Raw genomic sequence first — 21,171 nt, forward strand, 5'->3', positions numbered from 1 at the left:
TTAACAGAATTGTCATTTTTGGGTGAGCTATCTCTTAAAATTGAATGGTTTGAAACTCAAATCCACATGCTCTCGCACTCTCCCACTTTATGAGTCTGTTGTCACTGTAGTGTGCAAATTATCATGCGTTGCATCACTCAGGTGTTAACTTTGTTAACGTTCTAAAAGAAATAGACATGACTTGTCAAACTAGCTGTTGAATGGAGCTGCTTTTCTTTGTATCGTTGCAATGTGTTAACTTGTGTTTGTTTGCTGTGTAACTTTGCAGGCCATCACACCCAGGTGTCACAGTGCCCTCCCAATGAGTTTGAGTGTCGAGGAACAGATGTGTGCATTCACCTGAGCAAGCTGTGTGACGGCGTCCCGGACTGCACGGATGGGCGTGACGAGGGGCCACACTGTCGAGGTAACACACGTGCAGAACACAGATCTGAACAGATGTTAAAAATAAGCAATCATACACTTGATAACTGTATGTAGTGATGAAAGAAAACGGCTTTGTGCATTCATCCTTCTACTGGACGCATTCATAGTTTGTGTCCGTCATACACTGTGATTTTCTTACGAGCAAAAATCTTTAGACTAGGTCTTTGGGTTTTAAGTCCTTAATTGTGCTCTTAATAAATTTTAAATCCTATCTGAATGATATAATTTTTTTCTGTTTGTCTTGACGGGCTTTCTGTTTCTGTTTTGTATTATGGAGTCCCTCAGGGCTCTATTCTGGTCCCTTTTTTGTTCTCCTTGTATATGCTTCCTTTGGGTACCATTCTTTCTAAAAATGGGGTGTCATTCCACTTTTACACTGATGACACAAATTTATCTGCTCTTAAAGGAGTAGTTCACTTCCAGAATAAAGATTTCCTTATAATTTACTCACCTTCATGGGATCCAAGATGTTCATGCCTTTCTGTCTTCGGTCGCAAAGAAATTAAGGTTTTTGAGGAAAACATTACAGGATTTTTGTCCGTATAGTGACTTCAATGGTGGTCAACAGATTGAAGGTCCAAACTGCAGTTTCAGTGAAGGTTCAAAGGCAGTTTAGCTGAGGAATAAGTGTCTTAGCTACCAAAAGGATTGGTCATTTTCTAATTAAAAAATGAAAATGTTTATACTCATTAACCACAAATGCTCGTCTTGCACTAGCTCTGCAATGCTCATGCGTGTCTTCGTGCATTATGTAATCATGTTGGAAAGGCCAAGCGTGGTTGCAATCTGATGTTCACCTCCAACTTCAAAATTGTCCGACATCGTTTTTACCTTTTTTTTTTGTAAAGGGGGTTTGACTTTGCATGCTCGCTTTGTAAACACTGGATTGCTACTTCCGCCTACGTCACGAGTGATCTTTCCAACATGATTACGTAATGTGTGAGGTCGGGCTGGCGCAAGACGAGCATTTGTGGTTAAAAAGTATATACATTTTTTTTTTTCAAATGCAAAACTCACTTTTACATGTTGTTTGAACATAAATATGTGTTGGCAGTGAGTGTACACAACCACCCTATTATGATAAAAATCCACCCAATTATATTTTTGTAATCTTTATAAGAAATATCCCCTATCAAGCCATCTCAGCTTCTTGCCGGTGTGACATCACACCGACAAAGGCCGCTCCCACAATAGTTGATTGACATGACCGTCTTACCTTAGAACCGCCCTGACTGAGCTGTGAACAGTTCGACTTCGACCACCATTGTTTCGACTCCCGTCCAGGGGAAGACAAGAATGTCTCTGACTGAGTGATTGAGGTGTTCTGTTGTTGGATGTAATAATGTTAATAGCAGTCGTCATTTACTCCCCACATCTGAACTGCTGAAGACGCAGAGGATTAACGTTACTTTCGTTTTAGAAAGAAATGTGCCCGACGATCTACATAAATGCGTCTATGTTCACAGAAATCATTTGTGATGCAGCTTCACATACAGCAGAATTGAGCATTAGGGTTTTTATGCATCTTTGCAAATCGCCTTTCTTAATAATGTGCTAGTTAGCAAGTTTTGCGGCTAAAGTAAACATTACGGCTCACAGTAGATAGGGGCGGGGTGAGCAGAGCTCATTAGCATTTAAAGCAACATGCAATAGAAGGGCTCGCTCTGAACATCGTCAGAATAGTCCATCTGCCATCAGTGGTTCAATCTGAATTTTATGAAGCAACGAGAATGCTTTTTGTACGCAAAGAAAACATATTTTCAAAAATATATCGAAAAAATGTATTCAACAATTTGTCTTCTCCGCATCAGTGCAGCGCCATTTTGGAGAGTATCTACTGGATGCAAACTGCGTACAACATTCTGTGTCAGTCGTACCACACAGATATGGTTTCTACGTTTATTTATGCTTTGATTTGAATGAAAATAGCGTATTCGGCATACACAATTTGTTTCCAAATTGTGCTACACTGTAGGGCTGTCAAACGGTACCGGGTTCGGTACTTTCGGTTCTGAAATTTTAAAAACGTCCATTCCCTAGTCACATTTGAATGCTGTTGAGCCAATTTTTAAACATTGCTGATTGGCCATAGTGTTCACGCACTCACCGAGCGCTCACAAATAAGCACAACAGGAGCGTTTGAAAGCCACGTCTGTCAGCGGATCCGTCTATATGCAGATGTATTAGGGATCCGCTGACATGTGGCTTTCAAACGCTCCCGTTGTGCTTATTTGTGAGCGCTCTGTGAGGAGCGTGAAGCGCTTATCATTGTAGCCAATCACAGTCATGTCTGTTGAGCGCGTGAACACTATGGCCAATCAACGATGTTTAAAAATCGGCTCAACAGCGCTCAAATGTGAGCGGGAAATGGACGTTTTTAAAATTTCAGAACCGAAAGTACCGAACCCGGTACCGTTTGACAGCCCTACTACACTGAGACGGAGGAGACGAATTGTTAAATAAAAACTTTTTTATTTAACAAAGTTTTCTCATTGCTTTATAAAATTCGGATTTAACCACTGATGGCAGATGGACTATTTTGAAGATGTCTTTCATACTTTTCTGGGTCTTGACAGTGGTATTTACCTGGCAGTCAATGGGACAGTCACAAACCTCTCAGTTTTTGAAAACACTAAATCTTAAATCTTAAATTGTATTCCGAAGACAAACAAAGCTTTTACGGGTTTGGAACGACATGGGGGTAAGTGATTAATGACAAAATTTTCATTTTGGGGTGGAGTAACCCTTTAAGTAGCACGGGTATATTTGTAGCAATAGCCAAAAATACATTGTATGGTCAAAATTATAGTTTTTTTTTCTTTCATGCCAGAAATCATTAGGATATTAAGTAAGGATCATGTTCCATGAAGATATTTTGTAAATTTCGTACAGTAAGTATATCAAAGCTTAATTTTTGATTTGTAATATGCATTGCTAGGAACTTTAAAGGCGATTTTCCTCAATATTTAGATTTTTTTTTGCACCCTCAGATTCCAGATTTGCAAATAGTATCTTGACCAAATATTGTCTTATCCTAACAAACCATACATCAATGGAAAGCTTATTTATTCAGGATTTATTATCAAATATCATTGCAAGTAAAATCTCTTCCAGTGGAAGTTTTGTGTATTGTGAGCTCTGACTGTCTTTTAGACAGAGATATTGTAATTATTGGCAGTCGTGCCAAGATCTGTGTTTGAAATCCTTGTGTCCACAAAGGTTTGGCTACTGAGCATGGTTAATATCATCCTTACATGAGTTATCAGGAACTCATCTTGTTTGTGTCCAAAGTCTGGAGATACGCGGATTCATCCGGCTGACCTATATCTTTTAAAGTACTGATCCAGCCACTTAGCAAGTAATTGAAAGAAATCAGACTGACAGATAATCTCATTTTAAAGGAAGGCTTAGACTGTGGGCTCAAATAAATCCTGTAATGTTAGTCCAAGTCTGTCCACCGCTGTCATTCCATACTGTTGGAATGTTCAAATGACAGACCGGGATTGAGGTTTTAAAGGCCGAATAATAAATAATGTACCTTTTTGACCTGGCCTCTGTCCAGCTTTTTGAGCCTAGACACACACACTTCACTTGTCCTCCGGCTCAAATGTCGACCCTTTGAACCCATAGGTAAACACTCACCCACTCACCCACTCTTCCACACAAACCCAGATTGCACAGAATGCACACAAACATATGCTCACATGCCTTTCCTGTTCGATGTTTGCTTGCTCGTGCTTTCACAGAAAGGTTTACCGTTTCACAAGCATCGCGCTGTTTCCCCGGAACAGATGCGGAGATTGTGCAAGAAACTCAGCTTTAGTGTTTTCAAAACACACTTTGTCAGTCTATATTTCTAAGTAACTTTTACAGATTCGTTGATAAGTTGGGCAAGAGGGAGGCAGGGATGAATTTATTGCTGTGTGTGATCTGTCTGCTACGTTAATAATGTAGCAGTTCGGCATCAAGAAACCAGTGATGGGAACGCTAACCATCCTGCCTGACCTCTGATATCAGCCGTGCTCATGCTAGTCTGGTTCATCTTATCCTGGGCTTTGTAAATTCAACCCCTCACTGAGCTGGGAATCTCAATGCCAGTTTGATTGTGTTTTCCCACTTGGCAGATTTAATTGGCTCCCCGCAGTCTTGATTTAATCATTTTGTACTAAAGCCTCTCAGAGATGTTTCAAGGTCTGTCCAGTTCCTCCCGCTCCGAAGACACGGGCCAAAAACTGTCAGCCCTCTCCAAAATAACTTTCTGATGAGGAACCCGAGATTTATAGTTTTCGAACTTTGGGACACACTGAAAATTTGCACAAAAATGTCTCTGGTCAGCTCTCGTTGCATATTTCCTACATATTTTGGACTCTTCAAACTGGATTATTTCACAACAGAGCAAAGGAATATATTTATTGTAAAGCGTTAGCCATTTCCCAGCTTCTTAACTTATTTTACTGGCATAGACCTTACAGATAAGAAAGGGAAATTTGATGACGTTTTTTAAGGATGGTAGCTTTTTAAGGAAGGCGGATCATTGCGTACTGTTCATTTTATAGCTTATTTAGGAGTTTGTGTACACTACCGCTCAAACGTTTGGGATCAGTAAGACTTGTAATGTTTTTTTAAAGAAGTCTCTTATGCTCATCAAGACTGCATTTATTTGACCAAAATAACAGAAAAAACAATATTACTACAAAGTGTTATTACAATATAAAATAATGGTTTTTATTTTAATATACTTTCAAATAGAATTTATTCGTGTGATGCAAAGCTGAATTTTCAGTGGCTTAAGTGTCACATGATCCTTCAGAAGTCATTCTAATATGCTGGTTTATTATTAGAATTATCAATGTTGGAAACAGTTGTGCTGCCAAATATTTTTTTGGAACCTGTCATTATTTTTTTCAGGATTGTTTGATAAATAACAAGTTGCTATCACTTTTTATTAATTTAACACATCCTTGGTGAATAAAAGTATTTATTTATTTTTTATTTTTTCAAAAAAAGAAAGAATAAAAATGTACTGACCCCAAACTTTTGAACAGTAGTGTATATTGATTGAGATTTCTATTTTAGATAAAAATAGTTAGCTAATAGTTAGCTAGCTGGCTAGTAAGGGTGGGTGATATGACCAAAATCTTATATCACAATATGAGTAATTTTATTTAATGGTAACAACATATATGATGATATAGTTATTTTTGCTTTAAATAAGGTCTTTATGACATCAATTTTTGATACCATAGAAACCTAATAATTCTTGTCACCAGTGTCAGCATCAAAAAACAATACTAGCCTAAATTTAAAAAATAAAACAAAACTGAAGCTCAGTGAGGACATCCAAACGATCAGTGATTAAATGAATTAAATTACAGGTGACACAACAAAAAACTACAGTAGAACAAATAAGAAATGCTACATACATTGTATAAAGCAATCAAATCTTTAAAAACACTGCTTGTTTTTCTGTGTAAATTAAATGTATATTTCATCTTATTAAAGTTACAAAAGTGATTTTGTCAAGAGCAGTGAGAGAATTTTCCCTCTTTTGTTGTTTGATTAACATGAATGACATACAGCAAGAATATTAGACTGCTGTCACTTTAAGAGCTGCCCGAATCCAATATACTATAACACGTGTGTTTTCTTTCTCAGCTGTTTGCTTTCACTTAAGACCTAAATTACTATTTACGAGGATACTTGCAAGGACAGGCATTTTAACACATACAATTGTGTGTGTTTAACCATTCAAGGCCTATAAAGTGTCAAAAATAACTCCTGAGCTCCAGCACCATCTTCATGCGCGCTTACCTCTCTGACAGCACTCAGAAAAAGTCTTTCAGACAGTGTGCACATATAGCGGAATGAGTTCACTACTTGTTGACAAGTTTCTACCGGTTAAGTCGTGTCTATCTGTATATCGTTGGTTAGCTTGAATTTTGATTTGCCTGCTTTGAACTGAAAGGCCAAGCTACTCATAATTCAGTAAAAAATGTACTTTCTTATTGCAGGTTCCTTCATGTGAACGATTAATCAGTTTGTTTTGTTTGTCTTCATAATCATTCACCCATATGTAATAGCTTGCTCTGCCTCTAAAATATCATCTTATAAATCATCACCTTCAACCTGACTTCTTACTGTTTTTCGTTTAAAATCCTGGTTCTTTTAGAAATATGTCACATTAGAGGTTAAATGGTTTGCAAATGTGGTTTCTGTGGACTTTATCTGCTAATGTGGCCATGGTGTCTGTGTTTATCCTGTGTTGTGCCTCTGTTAGACTCGTATTAGCTGCCCGTTTCTGTTTGCTCATATTTAGTTGACCTATTCACACAGGAGGCTCTGCACACACGCAGGCAAATACGCAGCACTTACAAGAACGATTAGCCCTTTAAAATAGAACTTTGCACTGCTATTGGCAAACTCCACTATGCCTTTCAACTTTATCTCAGCTCAGCTTTGGCAACCGCATATCATTCTGGGCAATGGCTTATCCGTTTGTTTCTATTCCACTGTAGGGCTTCACGATGTTTTCACTGCACTGATGGATGAGTTTGGCTCACATCACTGCGTGTTATTGTGACAGAACAGGGAGGGCAATCAGGAGTATCGATTGGACACCGAACAGCTCAGATAAATAGGCTGATTAATGTCATTTTTTTTGTTTTTGTTTTTGCCATTCGAGTTCATCTCGAGGACTTTCCCATATTAAAAACAATTGGAGTTTTTTGTCCCATTAGGAGTCAGTGAACTTCAACACTGGTTTGTTTGTGTGTGCGTGTCCCGAAACTGCTTTTTGCCGAAAGGTTTGCTCATATCTTTCCCAATCGTTCTTGAACAAACACACCACACATAGACCAAAGCTGAAGTTCAGCAACCCCCTGACCTGACAAGAACTCTTGCTGTCAAGAAAAAATTTTCCCCCATAATTTCCCAATAATTTTCAATTATTACCAAGCACGCATATGCACTCGCATACACACACACACACATAAAAACATGCATAGACCTGCCATCAGACAGACAGCAAGATCTCAGATGTGAGAAATATTACACACAAACATGCTACAAAGTGTGTTATGCAGTGCCATGAAGTGGTTCAGGGTTTTTTTTTTTGTTTTTTGTTTTTTTTGCAGCAGAGTGGCATAATGGTCTTTCACCACTCAAACTAAATGCAATCCAACATGCATCTTTTTGGACAGTCTATAGTGTTGCAATATATTTAAATGCAATTTAACTGTACACTATCATTCAAAAGTTTGGGATCAATAATATGATTTTCAGGGGGTTAAATGTGTAGCACTGAAACCCTATTGTAATTGTTATAGTGGCCAAAGATTAGCAATATCCACATAAAACTGATCGTGCAGACCAAACCGTAAGTCGTAGAGACTTGAAGCTTGGAGGGATGGTAGTACTCACACCGTCACCAATGCTCACCCCAATCGGCCTGACAGGGGTGCTGCAGTGATCAAAAGTATGAAATCACTCATTACTCCTTAACCGTTCATAGCAAGCTCAAGCATGCCTCAGATTTATCTATCACCCTTGGGAAATTTCCAGGTGTTTAGCATTTTTTGAAAAACCTACTTTTGCGAACTAGTCCTAGGTTTCTCGCCCGATTGGAACCAAACCAGTGCAGGAAGATTCTCTGTAAAGTAAATATCAATAATTATCAAAATATAGTTGGAATTTTAACTCTCTAACGCAAAGGGATGAAACTCAGCAGGCCATTTTGACTTACGGTCCTAAAGGTCTCTGAGAAATTTAAAAGAAATCGGGCACTGGGGTGATTTTCAAGGGCGTAAACCAGTGGTTCTCAACCCCAGTCCTCAGGGCCTACTGCTCTGCACATTTTGTATGTCTCCCTCATTTAACTCACCTGATTCAGATTATCAGCTCGTTAGGAGAGGGATCCGTGAACTGAACTGAGTGTGTCAGATTCAGAAACATACAAAATGTGTAGAGCAGTGGGTCCCGAGGACTTGAGTTGAGAACCACTGGTGCAAACGATTGTAAATTGCGCGTATTTTCACACATACACACGATAATTGTATCATATGATAGACCACCTCATTCCGAACAACTTTGCCTCTAGAACCACTGCTGTCGATCAAACCGTTTGTTAAATAATTGAGAAAATGTAAATCAAATTTGCAAACTAGGTATTTTGCTCAGTCTGGCAAAAAGCAATTCTCTGGACTCTCTAGATCAATAATTTATCAAAAAAAAGTTTAATTTTGCCTTTTGGGTAGCTATAACAGGGTCATTTAAAAAAAAAGTAGGGCCAATTATACTCAAAAGCCTATAAATCCTAAATGAAAACTCAAAACTTCATAAAATTATGCAACAGATGGTTCTGAACAAGCATACAACATTTTATGGAAACTTGACCATAGGTGGTGCTACAACAGTCATGAATGTTAAAAATCATATTTCTATGGTAAATTTCTATTGATAATCGCTGTTTGCAGAGGATAAAGCGATAGTTCACCCAAAAATGAAAATTCTATCAATTATTCACCCTCATGAAGTTCCAAACCAGTAAACCTTTGTTCATCTTCAGAATACAAATTAAGATATTTTTGATGAAATCCGAGAGCTTTCGGACCCTGCATAGACAGCCGCGAAACCACCACATTTAAGGCCCAGAAAGGTAGTAAGGATATTGTTAAAATAGTCCATGTCACATCAGTGGTTCAACCGCAGTGTTATGAAGCTATGATAATAGTCTTTGTACGTCTGACTGAAGACTGACATGGAGGAGAAGGAATTGTTCAAGTCGTTATTTTGATTTTCTTTGCATGTGAAAAGTGTTCTCGTAGCTTCATAAAATTAAGGTTGAACCACGGATGTCACATGGACTATTTTAACAGTGTCCTTACTACCTTTCTTGGCCTTGAACTTGTCAGTTTTGTTGCTGTCTGCAGGGTCAGAAATCTCTTGGATTTCATCAAAAATATCTTAATTTGTATTCTGAAGATGAACGAAGGTCTTAAAGGTTTGGGATATAATTGTCAGATTAAAAAAAAAAATACTTAAAAAAAAAAAAAAGGCAGATTATCTGGATATCAGCTAGGTTGACAACATTGATCTGATTATTTATGTACTTAGCTAACAGTTTATTTCACCACACAGAGCACTATATAAAATGCTACACAATGAGTTGTAGGAAAACAAAAAGTGAGTAATCATTTAAATGAATCACTTTTAAACCAGTACATTTAAATGAAGCGGTCTGAATTGCTTGACTCACTGAAATGAATGAATTAACTTGCCAGAGCTGTTTGAGAGTTTAGGAAAGTGTTTGTTTAGTGCCTCAGTTTGCTCTGTTGTAATGCTGCGTGAGTAAATGTGACAAATACAGTGATGTAGCGTTTTGTAATGCTTTACCACTGTGTTGTATAAACTAGCTTTTACTAGAGCAGCTGCGTTCCCTGCTGTCACGCTACTGAAACATGCAGTTAAGTTAGTAGCATCTCTGCTTATGGTTATTTATTTCCCAAAACTGGCCTTCTCTCCCACTCGTCAACTGAAATATTAATGGAAATCACAAGTGCCAAAATAGGAAGCATGAAAGTTTCAGCCATTTCCTGTTCTCCTTATGAAACATGCAGGATGTGTGTCCCGATTCTCTGCTTGTGCATAAGTCTGGCTTGAGAACAAGAGAGCTGGATGTTCTGAAGAAGTTTTCCTGCTCCAGACATATGGAACGGAGCTGATCCTGGACCTGTTAATAGTAGTGTTGTAACAGGTTGAGTGGTTCGCACATGGTGCGGTTGAACAGTGATTTTAGGTCTGGCTGCCAATGTTTTTGTAGCTGTCGCCTTTGAGAGATTCTGTGGTGTGGTATTAAACCTTCCAACCTTCTGTGTCTCGCTCTTTATTTTTCTCGCTTTCTGCATCATTTGTTTTTTTTTTTTTTTTTCCAGCACTCCACTGTTAATTATAATGGAATGTTGGCTGCACTCTTACGGTTACTTGAAATGATCCTCGAAAAATCATTTTCGTTGCCCCAATAAACCACAAACACGTGGGTTGCATACCAATCTAAATACCCACGAGGCAAGGCACGGCTGTGGGAATTGGAGTCTGCACTTGCCGATTGGAGGTAAATTCCTGCTCAAAGGAATATTCCCCATGGGTGTGGAAAACCTGGAATTGTCAGTGATTTTAAAATAGTATTTTGGAAAAATCAACAAAAAAATCTGTTCCCATTCCAGTTTTGTGAAATCTCTTAAAAAAAGATGATTGTCCAGTGATCACAAATGATGGAATTTTTTGATTTCATGGAATTCATCCAGTTTTCCTGGTGAAAAGCAGTGGTTCTTAAGCTTTTTGACTCCAAGGCTCCACATTGTCTACAAGAATTTTCAAAGGCCTCAAGACTTTTTAAAAGTCAGTGGGAATTCTGGTTTCCTTTTTGTAATGGTTGTCTTATTTTAAATAATTTTATTTCAGTGACAGTGTTTTTGAGTGAATGCTGTACTTATTCCAACATCACTTCTTTATTTACCATTGCATTGCAAAGAAGTAGACGTCTGTCTTCAAACTGTGCATCATGGCACTTCATTCTGAATGGAGTCGGGCTGAAGTTACGAGGTTTGACTGACAATTTGAGGATCCAGCGGTGTTATGAGGTTTAATCACAAGCTCTTTTGAAAGCTTTTCATTTGTTAAATATTTGTAAGACCCACAAACATACATACAGTACTGATTTAAAATAATAATAGCCAAATATAATAAAAATAGGAAGTTTTTTGGCAAAACCTGGTTCAGAAACAGGTGCGATCATATTCAAATTAATGTCTTTTGACATACTTGAGAAATTGTTTCAACTTGTACCGTAATACATAAAATAAACAGAAGAAACTCGGTGCTGATAGAAATTGACTTACAATAGATGTCAGTCGGTGAACCGCTGTACATTAATCCATATTTCCATTTTAAGTCCTTAACTGTCAACACATTTTCAGTTTTTACAAACTCTGCTGCTGGACTTGTATTAAACCAGCAACATTCCTTTAATGATATGACAGGACAGGGTACATGTTTATGTATCTGTGCCTGCAGAAAGTCCTTATGTCACATTTTGAATGTTCGTAATTCTTACTTTTTTAAAATTCCATAATACTTTCAGCTACCCAGACAAGTGTAGTACACACATTTTGCCTTACTTAAAGGGGTAGTTTACCCAAAAATGAAAATTTTCATCATTTACTCACCCACAAGTTGTTTAAACCTTTGAAATTTTCTGTTAAATATAAAAAGAAATAGAAAAAATACTATAGAATTAAATAGGAACCAGAAACTCTATGGTTACTAACATTCTTTAAAGGGTCATGGCATGGATTCTTTTTTTTTTTTTAATTATTTTAAAATGTTCCTTGAGGTTTACTTATAATGTTAATAAAGTTTTTTTTTTGCACAAATAAATGTGTGGGAAATATTATCATGTTTAACCCTCTGTCTAAAACAACCTGTTTTTAAGGGACAGGTCCTTTAAGGCTTGTCAGTAATCAGCCACTGTTATAATTGGCTAACGTCATTGCATAGGAAACATATTAACGCCTCAACAACATGATCCAAAAAAAAAAAGGCGCTCATTCCCAGATAATACATTATCAGATCATTTACTTACAGTTTGTGATGCAGCTGCAGTCAGATCTAGATCTAGCTTCGTCTTTCAACAAATGTTTCTTTGTGAACTTTTTGTGACACTGTGCCTCGTTTACAAAACAACATGCTCTGAAGCTTGAAAAATCCTCTGGCAAAATCCACTTGTTCCTTACGCTGGGATCTTTTTGATATCTGTTCAAGACGCGAACAAGCTGTTTAAACTAAACACGTAAACACGAACGTTCTTTGGTGGGAAGACGACTATTCGTTGATGCCTTGGAGTTGAGGGAGTGTTTATGCAAACGACTGCGCCTGGATGACATCACCTTGCATCTCGGATCCAAACAAGCTGTTTTCTGAGTGTTAACACTGTACGTAAATGCTTTTTTACTGATGATGAGGACATTTTAAGTTATGCAGGATGTATTAAGCATACAAAGACCTCTTCTGTGTCAAAAGAGCAAGGGAAATTTGGAAGAAAAAAATCATACTGATTTGGAACAACTTTAGGATGATTACAGAATTTACATTTTTAGGTGATCTATCCCTTTAAATTCATTTAGAAAAATACAGTAGACGTCTGCAGACTCTGTCTAGACCTGCTCATGGCTGACAGTTTTTGGGTAGCCAACGCTATGCCCCGAACGCCCTCAACGCTGTTTGGAGTAGTTTTTGGGTGTGAGGTCAGTGTATGAGCTGTGGTTGGATGGTATGGGGGAATTGATTCGATACAGGCCGTAGTGTTTTGCCTGCACATCTTCCTCTCTACACATTCCACAAAAGCCCCATTGTACCCCTCAGTGCCACAGGCTTTTGTGTGATGAGGACTCTCATTGTCCCTGTGCGTACATTTGTGTGGTTGAGTCTCTGTAAGAGAAAGAAAGGACAGAGAGGAGGAGACAGCGTTGCAGTGCATTGTGGGCCAATTGGACTTGAGCATTTTGGGCTCTTTAAATCATAACTGACCGAATGACTTATGGTGGCCTTGTTTGTTTTCAGTCTCAGATGCATCTCCAGATTTACTTCTGAAAGATTTTGTAAAATGGTTATTTTATTTTTAATTTTGACTTTCTGTGAAGGTCGGCTCGCATTTACGAGTGTATTTAGCTTTGTCAGCTTGTGATCAGATCAACTGAGATGTACCTGGTCTAAAAATCCTGTGGGATTATAAAGGAGTTCTTTAAGTAAATATTACCATTACCATTGTGATTTTGTACTTCCCTGAACTGTTCCCACATTAACATATCAGACAAAATCACTGTTTTGATGGATGTGGCTTTCCCAGACCTGTGTGTATCCGGTGAGCACGTGGAGACTTGTTTTTTGTCTGAGCAAAGCCGCAGTCTGAGTTCACACAGAGGTTGGTGGACAGTGATACAGTGTTTGGCAGAACAGCAATACCCACAGTATAAAACCAAGTGCACTCATCTGTGTCCAGTCAAACCTTTTAATCATACGCTCTGTGTGTCTGTGTTTTTGGTTGGTCGGGCAGTGAAGCCCCTGTTGCGCTTCTATATTTTGCCAAGATGTCCTAAAGGAGTCTCTAAGAGCTCTAAAAGCGTTTCACTGTACATCACACGCATGGAAATCACAACAACAAGCCATTTTCACAAATATCAAGTATAAAGTTCCAAGTATCACATTTTGCACGTAAATGAGAGAGATGCTCATAACAGACTAAGGCTGATCCTAGGTGGTTTTAATTAGCTGGACTTCTAATTCTGGGGCTGGCTTCATGGAAGTCTGGTTTATCTGGTTAACTGTGTTCTAGATAAACAACTGGAAAAAAAAATCTAGATGACCTGCTTAACCAATTTTGAGCTGTTATGACCTGGTTTTGTTGAAAATAAGGCTGGGCAGTACAATATTTACAATATATTTAGTATTATTTTGTTGGAGATATACATTTTTCATATCAAAGTTAAAAACTGGTTTAATTCATTGATTCAGTTAAGAATAGATAACTGATTCAGATTCAGTTATCTATCTATCTGTCTATCTATCTGTCTATCCGTCCGTCTATCTGTCGATCTCTCTATCTGTCTGTCTGTCTGTCTGTCTGTCTGTCTGTCTGTCTGTAAATGAGCGAAACACTCATAACACACTAAGGCTGATCCTAGGTGGTTTTAATTAGCTGGACTTCTAATTCTGGGGCTGGCTTCATGGAAGTCTGGTTTATCTGGTTAACTGTGTTCTAGATAAACAACTGGAAAAAAAAAATCTAGATGACCTGCTTAACCAATTTTGAGCTGTTATGACCTGGTTTTGTTGAAAATAAGGCTGGGCAGTACAATATTTACAATATATTTAGTATTATTTTGTTGGAGATATACATTTTTCATATCAAAGTTAAAAACTGGTTTAATTCATTGATTCAGTTAAGAATAGATAACTGATTCAGATTCAGTTATCTATCTATCTGTCTATCTATCTGTCTATCCGTCCGTCTATCTGTCGATCTCTCCGTCTGTCTGTCTGTCTGTCTGTAAATGAGCGAAACACTCATAACACACTAAGGCTGATCCTAGGTGGTTTTAATTAGCTGGACTTCTAATTCTGGGGCTGGCTTCATGGAAGTCTGGTTTATCTGGTTAACTGTGTTCTAGATAAACAACTGGAAAAAAAAAAAATCCAGATGACCTGCTTAACCAATTTTGAGCTGTTATGACCTGGTTTTGTTGAAAGGTCTGGTTTAATTCATAGATTCAGTTAAGAATAGATATCTATCTATCTATCTATCTATCTTCATCTATCTATCTATCTGTCTATCTGTCTATCTGTCTATCTATCTATCTGTATTATTGCACATAAGTAAATGTTGTTTTTAGTTTTTATATTTTGTTACGTAGTTTGAATATTATTGTTTATTTTATTAAACAAAAGTTTTGCTTTTATTTGATTTAATTTTTATTTAAAAATTGTTAGAATGGTTTGATTCAGTGATTAAATAAAAAAAAAAAAAAAATGATTCAGTGATTCATCCTCAGAACGTGGCTTTAAAAAAAACAATATTTCTTGCACGTATATAAATAGTTGTTGTTGTTATATTGTTGCACATAAAATTTATATCTCATCGCCAATTTTCCCTGTGTTCATTTAGTATTCATTTAGGCCTACATTATTTACTTTTTATTTTATTGTTAAAAGATGTAATTTATAATGTAATATAATACACAGTTGTATCAATTGCTGGATTTTACTGAAAGTTTTACTTATGTTTTGAAATAAAAAAACAATTTAAATTAATAATAATAATAATACATTTTATTTATGGGCACCTTATGTGACACTCAAGGACACCTTATATGCAGATTAAAAAACATTAAAATTATCCATCTATCCGTTCTTCAAACTGCTTATCCTCCGTAAGATTGCAGGATATTATATTATATTATATTATTAAAACTGACAAATGTTATGAATTGTCTAGTCCTACTTACCATCCTTTTTTTTCATCTCTTTTGTATAATATTTTATTTGGATATGGATGTTTTTTTTTTGCTAACAGTCTGATTTCTCTGTTTCCTGTGCTATAGAGTTTGCTCATAACTGCACCATCATGGGCTGCCAGTACAACTGTTCAGTCACACTGACGGGTCCAAAGTGTTACTGCAAGAACGGCTATGAGGTGGGAGAAGATGGAAAGAGATGCAAAGGTGAGCTTTGAATGGCTTTGGCTTTGATTTATTAATTCAGTGATGACTAGAAGTATGTGAGTTTTTTTACCATGTGGCTTTCTCTGCGTCAGACTTTAACGAGTGTGCAGTGTACGGGACTTGCAGTCAGACATGCACAAACACAGATGGCTCCTACACCTGCAGCTGTGTGGAGGGCTACTTGCCTCAACCAGACAACCGTTCCTGCAAGGCCAAGAACGGTAGGAAATGAACATAGTTTCTGCTGATCCTTTGTTCTTTTTGTCTTGCTCGCTGTGTGGTCAAATCCTGAGGACAAGGCCTCACCATGCTTTCCCATCTACGTTTAAGACCCTGTAGATCGGCATCCGTACCTCCTCATAGCCAACTCCCAGAACATCCAAGCCACCTCTCTGAGCGGAGCCAATCCCATCTCCATCAACACCAAGCAGACAACCGCTATGGACTTTATCTACGCCCAGGAGACCGTGTGCTGGATCCACATGGGTGACTCTCCCGCTGCCACCCAACTCAAGTGTGCCAAATTCCCCAATGCCAAGAGCTTCACAGACGAGAAGACCATCAACATCTCCCTCAGCCTGCACCGTTAGTACCATGTTCTTAATTCTGTGTTTTACATGAATAAGATTATCTAAAAAAGCATGAACTTACATGATTTACTCACCCTCAAGCCATCCTAGGTGTATATACTTTCATCTTTCAGATGAATACAATCTAGAGTTATTTAAAAAAAAATGTCCTGGCTCTTCCCATCTTTAGAATGGCAGTGAATGGCTGCTGAGATTTTAAAGTCCAAAAAAGTGCATCCATCCATCATAAAAGTTCTCCACACAGCTCCAGGGGGGTTAATAAAGACCTCCTGAAGCAAATTGATGCGTTTGTGTAAGAAACCATAATCTCTAGCTTCTGCCAACTATTGTACCCATTCACGAGAAAGTTTTTAAGACCCTGTAAATCATGAGGTAATTTTAATTTTTGGGTGAACTATCGCTTTAACAAATTTGTTTACACCCTCATGGTTCACAAGAAATAATTTGATGAGCTTCCTTGTTTGGGTTGTACCTGTGATTACAGATTTGTGCTGCCAAATTAAAAGTTCATCCATAAACATAAGTTCATAGGTTAAAACCCTAATTTTAAACCGACTTACATTACCATTTAAAAGTTTGAGGTGGATGAGATTTAAAAAAAAACAACATTTTTTTAAAAAACAAAGGCTGCATTTGTTTGATCAAATATACCATAAAACATTAATGTTAAAATTATTACAAAATTAAAATGACTAAATATTATTTCAATTTAAAATAACTGTTTTCTAATTTCATATATCTTAAAATGTAATTTTCAGCAGCCGTTACTTCAGTCTTCAGTGTCACATCATACTTCAGAAATTATTCTATGATGCTGATTTGCTGCTCAATTTTTTTGAATTATTATTATCAATGCAGAAAACAGTTGTGCTTTCCATAGAAAGTTCAAAGGAACAGAATTTGAAATATACGTCTTTTGTGAAGATGTAAATTTAGTGACACTTTTGATTAATTTAAAGGAGAAGTTCACTTCCAGAGCAACAATTCACAAATAATTTACTCACCCCCTTGTCATCCAAGATGTTCATGTCTTTCTGTCTTCAGTCGTATAGAAATTATGGTTTTTGAGGAAAGCATTTCAGGATTTTTCTCCATATAATGGACTTCATTGGTGCCCTGAATTTGAACTTCCAAAATGTAGTTTAAATGCAGCTTCAAAGGGCTCTAAACGATCCCAGCTGAGGAAGAAGGGTCTTATCTAGCGAAACGATCGGTCATACTTTTTAAGCACAAAAGATTGTGTAGCACAGGCTCTGGAATGCGCGTTCTTGAACGAATAGTTGATTTTGAATGAATTTTTAGTGTGACTTGGGAAGAACGAGTCGTCTCGGGGAGTGATTCGTTCAGTCGCGCATGCGGAACATCCTATTAGGTTCTATACCGGAATTAGTTCACCTGTTTCGAGTCTTCGGGTTTCTCGAGTCTTTCGTTCATCTTATGGGGCTGTCACGCGATGCTGATTTTGCTAAAATGAACGAAATGACTCAAAAAGATTTGTTCATTTTGCTGAACGAGACTCAAAGGTCTAAATCGGTAAAATCGTCCGACATCGTTGTACCTTTTTGTTTGTAAACAGCGTTTGACTTACTTGCACTTTCTTAGTCTTTGTGCGTTTGCTTTGTAAACACTGGGTCTGTAGACCCGCCTACGTTCCGCGTGACCTTTCGACGTGATTCAATAGTACGTGAACGCGCATCCCAGAGCCTGTGCTACACGAGCTTTTGTGCTTAAAAAGTATACAAACTTTTATTTTCCCAAAAAATTGACTGATCGTTTTACTAGATAAGACAATTCTTCCTCGGCTGGGATTGTTTAGAGCCCTTTGAAGCTGCATTTAAACTACAATTTGGAAGTTCAAAATCGGGGCACCAGTGAAGTCCATTATATGGAGAAAAATCCTAAAAAATGTTTTCCTCAAAAAACGATTTCTTTACGACTGAAGACAGAAAGACATGAACATCTTGGATGACAAGGGGTTGAGTAAACTATTTGTAAATTGTTGTTCTGGAAGTTCTCCTTTAATGCATCCTTGCTAAATAAAAGCATAAATTGTTGATGTTATTGACCCACAACTTTAGAAACGGTAGTGTAATTTCTTCAGAAGGAAAAATTGTGTTTTTTGCTGGTTGGTAAAACTGCTAAAACAATTAAAAATGTCATTAAAAAAAAAAAATCTGAAAGTATCACAAAAGTAGTTTATGACTGTTTTGCTACAGTTGAGATCAAAAGTTTACATCCTCCTTTCAGAATCTGCAAAATGTAAATTATTTTAGCAAAATAAGAGGGATCATACAAAAAAATGTTATTGTTTATTTCGTACTGACCCGAATAATATATTTCACATTAGAGATGTTTACATATAGTCCGCAAAAGAAAATAATAGTTAAATTTATAAAAAAAATACCCCATTTAAAAGTTTGCATCCCTTTGATTCTTAATACTGTGTTGTTACCTGAATGTTTCACAACTGTGTTTATTTGTTTAGTGATAGTTGTTCACGAGTCACTTGTTTGTCCTGAACAGTTAAACTGCCTGCTGTTTTTAGAAAACAGAATGTGTATATATGTGTAGAGTTTTCTTATTTTTTCTAAATATCATATTTTTCCCATTTATTACTGCCCTTCAGAGGTTACAGAAGATACTTACATGTTTCCCAGAAGACAGAATAAGTGAAATTTACCCTGATCTTCAAATTCTAAAAGGGTTCACCCCTGACTCTTAATGCATGGTTTTTCCATCTGGAGCATCTTGAACCTTCTGTGATAGCTGAAAGATGGATCTCAAAATCATACAGTCATTGTTGGAAAGGGTTCAAATACACAAAAATTCTGGAAAACCAAAGAATTTGTAGTACCTAAAGGATTTTTCTGAAGAACAGCAGGCAGTTTAACTGTTCAAGACATTCAAGGGATTTATGAATAACTATCACTATACAAAAAACACAGCTGTGGATCATTCAGGTAACAAAACAAAACTAAATATCAAGGATGTGTACACTTTTGAACAGGGTCATTTTTTATAAATTAAACTATTATTTTCTCTTCTGAAAGGGGAATGTAAACTTTTGACCTCAGCTGTATAATTGATCGTGTGAGCAACAGATCTAGCTAGAGAACCAGACCCAGTCTAATTAATGAATGGATCATTTAAACAAGTTTTGTTACCTGGATTAAGTAATTAATTAACAAGATGTGACTTGAAAGAACAATTTGCTGGTGAATCAGACATTATTACTTCCCTGTACTCCAAGGAGCATTAAGGTGGATGTCAAGATTTGATGACTAAGACTTGAAATATAAATCATGAGTCTACTTTTAGGCTACATTCGTAATGCTTTTTGTTAACATCTGCAGTTCTCATTCACTAACCTACTAACTATTCCATTGACGAAAGAAAGTCACATGGTTTTGTAATAAAATGATGTGGATGTGCACTTTCTCATGATGTGCTTTTGGCCACAGTTTCACATCTGCAGTGCGAGAGAAAGGACTTCACGTATTTATGTCAGTATTTATTTCGTTTGATTCGACTCAGTCTATGATTAGTCTTAATGTTTGACTGGAAAACATATAATTAGTGTCTGACGACATGCTCTTCGCAGTGACATACCGACAGTGACGTGTTTGTCCTAGACTGTAAAACACAATAACTGTGATTTAGGATGTCAAGGAAACGCTGTTTACTCCCCAAATCGTTGCAGCAATTGCTACGACACCTTTCATAACATATAACATCAACCGTTACATCAACTCTTACATCACGTAGACATTCCTGCCCTTTAGGGAGTTTCTGTGTTATTAGGTCTGTCTTATTTGCCTGGTCTGGTTTTGTTCCTACTGTAGCTGTGTTCAGGCAAGATTAAACATCCTGCAGATTTTCTAGTTTAGAATGTGGGAAAATATTTCCCCTTCATGTTTACTGCTAAAAAGGCTTTTCCAAAGTTGTGACACCCCAGTCTGCAGGGCTTAAACGAGTCCAACCACAAAGTGCGTCATGAACACAAGTTTTGAGGAAAAAGAGGGCAGCGATGAACTGTACTTCTCCATGTAACTTCCTTGCAACAGAATTGCATGCTGACATGGCTCTAAATAATTCTGGCCTGCATTTTGCAGCATGGCATGTCATTAATGCCCAGATACAACAGTATCCATGTATGCACGCATGTAGATATATACATGGGCAGTTAATTACATGCACTACATAATGATTTTAGTTCATTTAGACTGATTTGCAAATGCAGAATGTGCATTATCACAAGTGGCAGGATTTATTGCATGAACCAATCACAGCCAAATATAACCAGTCATATCCAGTCATATTGTGATGAGCCATTGCCTCCTCTCATGTGACTTTCCCCCATTAATTCTCATTTACCCCCTCACCCAAATCCACCGCATTTTGTACTCTTTTGAATGTTTTTTTTGTTGTTGTTGTTCAATGTTAGCATTGTTTTATTTTTGTACTACAATTTTTTGTTTCATCCAATATTTTGAGGTGGCACTGCCTCCCTTGCACCCTTGCAAAAAAAAAAAATATATTTATATATATATATATATATATATAAAAATATAATGTATATAATATATATAATAATTAATTAATTATTTATTTTCAACAAGATTTTTGAAAATATTTTTTTATCGTCCAGGATTTTGAGGTACTGTCTTCCTTTGCAAAAATAAATAAATAAATATATATATATATATATATATATATATATATATATACTTATATATACTTATATATATATATATATATATATATATATATACTAGTGGAGGAGGTACTGAAAAACTAAAAATAATATATACATTTATTCATTCATTCATTTAATTCATTCATTGAATTAAATTTAATTTCATTTCATATCAAGATTTTTGTTA

The 21,171-nt window shown here is 36.8% G+C and overlaps 1 protein-coding gene across 2 annotated transcripts in view; it reads left to right on the forward strand.

The window, feature by feature from the left end:
* lrp1ab (low density lipoprotein receptor-related protein 1Ab) overlaps positions 1–21,171 on the forward strand; it is a 141,393-nt gene that overhangs the window by 37,818 nt on the left and 82,404 nt on the right. For both annotated transcript variants that reach the window (XM_051097220.1, XM_051097221.1), the window contains exons 3-6: positions 269–406; positions 15,579–15,698; positions 15,791–15,919; positions 16,029–16,283. In XM_051097220.1, coding sequence (XP_050953177.1) covers positions 269–406; positions 15,579–15,698; positions 15,791–15,919; positions 16,029–16,283 — 642 coding nt within the window. The remainder of the gene's footprint in view (positions 1–268; positions 407–15,578; positions 15,699–15,790; positions 15,920–16,028; positions 16,284–21,171) is intronic.

The sequence above is a fragment of the Labeo rohita genome, chromosome 23 (assembly GCF_022985175.1).
Source record: "Labeo rohita strain BAU-BD-2019 chromosome 23, IGBB_LRoh.1.0, whole genome shotgun sequence".
Lineage (NCBI taxonomy): Eukaryota > Metazoa > Chordata > Actinopteri > Cypriniformes > Cyprinidae > Labeo > Labeo rohita.